Raw genomic sequence first — 2,709 nt, 5'->3', positions numbered from 1 at the left:
TACTTCTTAGCTCCAGTGTGAGGCCGGGTCTAGAGGCTGCATGGAGGCCAGAGAGAACATGGGCGAGTTGAGGTTGCTCCTCAGCGGGCTGTACCAGTCTTCATGCTGCCGCTGGGAGGCTGGCTGCGGTGGGACACTGGGGCAGGGGCACTGGCCCACCGGGCCTGGGTGCCGGGAGTACGCCCCAGAGGGCAGCATGGGGGGGAGGCGGGGGATGTGAGCCAGGGGCTGGGTGTAGTACTGTCGAGCCATGCTGGACGGCTGGATGTGCATGCCTCCCAGCAGCGCCCTGTGGCCTGACATCACACCCACTGGAAGAACTTTCTGGGAGGCCCTCTCCTGCTTCCGCTGTTTGGCTCTTCTGTTCTGAAACCAAACCTGCTGAGACAAGGACAGATTAGCTGGCCTGCGCACCTTGATACAAGTAAGACACCTGACATTATAATGCTGTTCAAAAAGGGTGGGTTCAGCAAAAATGTGACATTTAAGCATTGCCTTGTGTTGCCATTGAAAAACAACACTACTGATACTACTACTACTACTACTGACACTGGCACACCTGGTGTGTTCAGGGAAGGTGCACCCGCAATGAATTTAACCCCAAAAAGGGTTTTAAAGAAATATAAATTGTCCAAATATTGCAGACGTTTTAATAAAGCCATGTTGTCTCTGCTCACATTTCAAAATAAAATGCACAATATTATATTTATTTTTTTCTTAAGCACTGTCCAACCACATGTAAGCAAAACGGAGACAGTGCTTTTAAGTAAGGTGGCACACTTTGTAAGCATGTTTCATGCAGCATTTCTGCAATATTATTACATTCAATTCAATTATGGAGGACAGTGATAAGGTCATAGACAATATTGGGTAATTAAAGTACAAAGTCAAGGTGTTCACATTTGAGAAGCTGGAACAGTGAATGGTTCAATATGTTTGCTTGACAAAAGGGCAATTAATACATTTTGTCGATCATCATACACACTTTCTGATGATCGACTAATAAATTAATGTTGTTTCAGCACTACTGGATTGCATCATGTTGCCAGGTGTAACATATGATATGATATGAGCTCAAATCCACTCTTCAATTGTACTTTTTCTAAATGTAATAAAGACAAAAGTTAAAGGAAGCATTCTACAGTGTTACGAGTCCTTGGGAAGCAGAAATCACAGTTATATTATGATAGACAATTAAATGAAGTAGTAGTTGAGTATGAGTAGTTTTGGTATCGTTTCCTCTGAATATTAGAGGGATTTTGACTTCATAAAGTCACCGCTGCACATCATAATCAGTCAGTTAGAAAGTTGAAGTCCCACCTGTATGCGAGCCTCATTGAGCTTGGTGATACGGGCCAGCTCCTCTCTGTAGTAGATGTCAGGATACTGGTTTTGTCCGAAGGCCACTTCCAGCTGTTCCAGCTGCTTGTGGCTGAAGGTGGTGCGTTGTCGTCTCCTGGCTGGGGAGGGGTAGGACCTGCTACGCCTGCCAAGGCTGACACCCAGGGAGGTCTCACACAACGGCCTCTTCCTCACCGTCTCTCCTATATCTGCTTTCAGGAGGAAGAAAATGCTGAAAAGACTTTGACTCTTTTACAGACAATTCTCCAGCTCCTGTTTCTTCAGTTACTTGGCATGATATGAAAAAGTGGCCTAAACTTGTAAAGGCCCATTTCACCAATGACTGTGTCAAAAAAAGGGGGGATTACACTGACTTTATGGTTCCCACTGCCACCAGGCAACCTGAGATCCACAGAGCTTTAGCTGCCAAAGACGAGCTCGTGAGAAAAAGATACCAGAAACGGAGGGATTTGACTTAAGATTATTACCACAAAGTGACTACTCTGGCAAATTGGTGCACTGAGCTGACTTTGTCTGCTCACATCATGGGGGTTAGAAAAGACACAGAGGAGGCTGACTGAATGATGGGTATTCAAATTGTATTCCATTTCCAACTCACAAAGACCTTTATTCTCTTAATTATTTTTGCCAAACCAAATGTTTACGGTTTAACTGGATAAAACTATACCAATACTTTAACTGCTGTTATCAAAGTAAACATTTTATATTGCTAATTGGCAGCTAATACAGTGTTTTCAGGGCTAAAAGTGTCATTTTAAAGCAGCTATGAGAAAACATTTGTGCTCGAAACACCTTTCATGTGCATGTTTTAAGAACCTCTAAAAAACAGTTTTTAGACTGTACTGAATTATAGTAACTCCAATAATTTAGAAATATTACTGAGAACATGCAAACAATGGCAACAAAGAAACATTGTATGGCAGGTCTCTCTCTGTTGTTGTATTGTAGAGGACACTCCATCATTGGTGGATGACATGATGGACTAATAATAAACAGACTAATATCATTTTTACAGACAGTGGGTTGTATTTTTTGGACTCACCTGCACTGGAGCTGACAGTAGCCATGTCAGAGTAGACCTCTGCACATTCCTGATGGCTCCTCGCTGCGTCTCCCGCTTCCTTTACCTGAGCCATGGCTGCAGCTCTGCTCACTGACGGGACCATCTGCACCGTGTCAACCCCCACACACACACACATGTCATACCCATGTCCCACCCACCTGGTTTACCTCAAACCAACGCATCAGAAGCCACAGAGGCAGTGGAATGTAACTAAGTACATTTACTCAAGTACTGTACTTAAGAACGAATTTAAGATACTTGTACTTTACTTGAGTCTTTTCTTT

General features: G+C 43.7%; 1 protein-coding gene across 1 annotated transcript; it reads right to left on the bottom strand.

Moving 5' to 3' along the window:
- Positions 1 to 2,498, bottom strand: prop1 (PROP paired-like homeobox 1). Its single transcript, XM_078273789.1, has 3 exons — positions 2,405 to 2,498; positions 1,321 to 1,550; positions 1 to 378 (listed from the first exon to the last, which is right to left on the bottom strand). The coding sequence occupies exons 1-3, from the start codon at positions 2,496 to 2,498 to the stop codon at positions 7 to 9; spliced, it is 696 nt and encodes a 231-aa protein (XP_078129915.1). The 3' UTR covers positions 1 to 6.
- Between the last annotated feature and the right edge of the window lie 211 nt (positions 2,499 to 2,709).

The sequence above is a fragment of the Sander vitreus genome, chromosome 17 (assembly GCF_031162955.1).
Source record: "Sander vitreus isolate 19-12246 chromosome 17, sanVit1, whole genome shotgun sequence".
NCBI classification, from domain to species: Eukaryota; Metazoa; Chordata; class Actinopteri; order Perciformes; family Percidae; genus Sander; species Sander vitreus.
The sequence above is the reverse complement of the archived record's forward strand: the minus strand, read 5'-3'. Positions and strand labels throughout refer to the sequence as shown.

Bases quoted from the DNA above. Each gene is read 5' to 3' on its own strand.
- prop1 (XM_078273789.1), bottom strand. From the start codon at position 2,498: ATGGCTCAGGTAAAGGAAGCGGGAGACGCAGCGAGGAGCCATCAGGAA. The intron at 1,551-2,404 runs GTGAGTCCAAAA...TCCTGAAAGCAG, and splicing joins TACTGTCAGCTCCAGTGCAG to ATATAGGAGAGACGGTGAGG. The intron at 379-1,320 runs GTGGGACTTCAA...TTGTCTCAGCAG, and splicing joins TCAATGAGGCTCGCATACAG to GTTTGGTTTCAGAACAGAAG.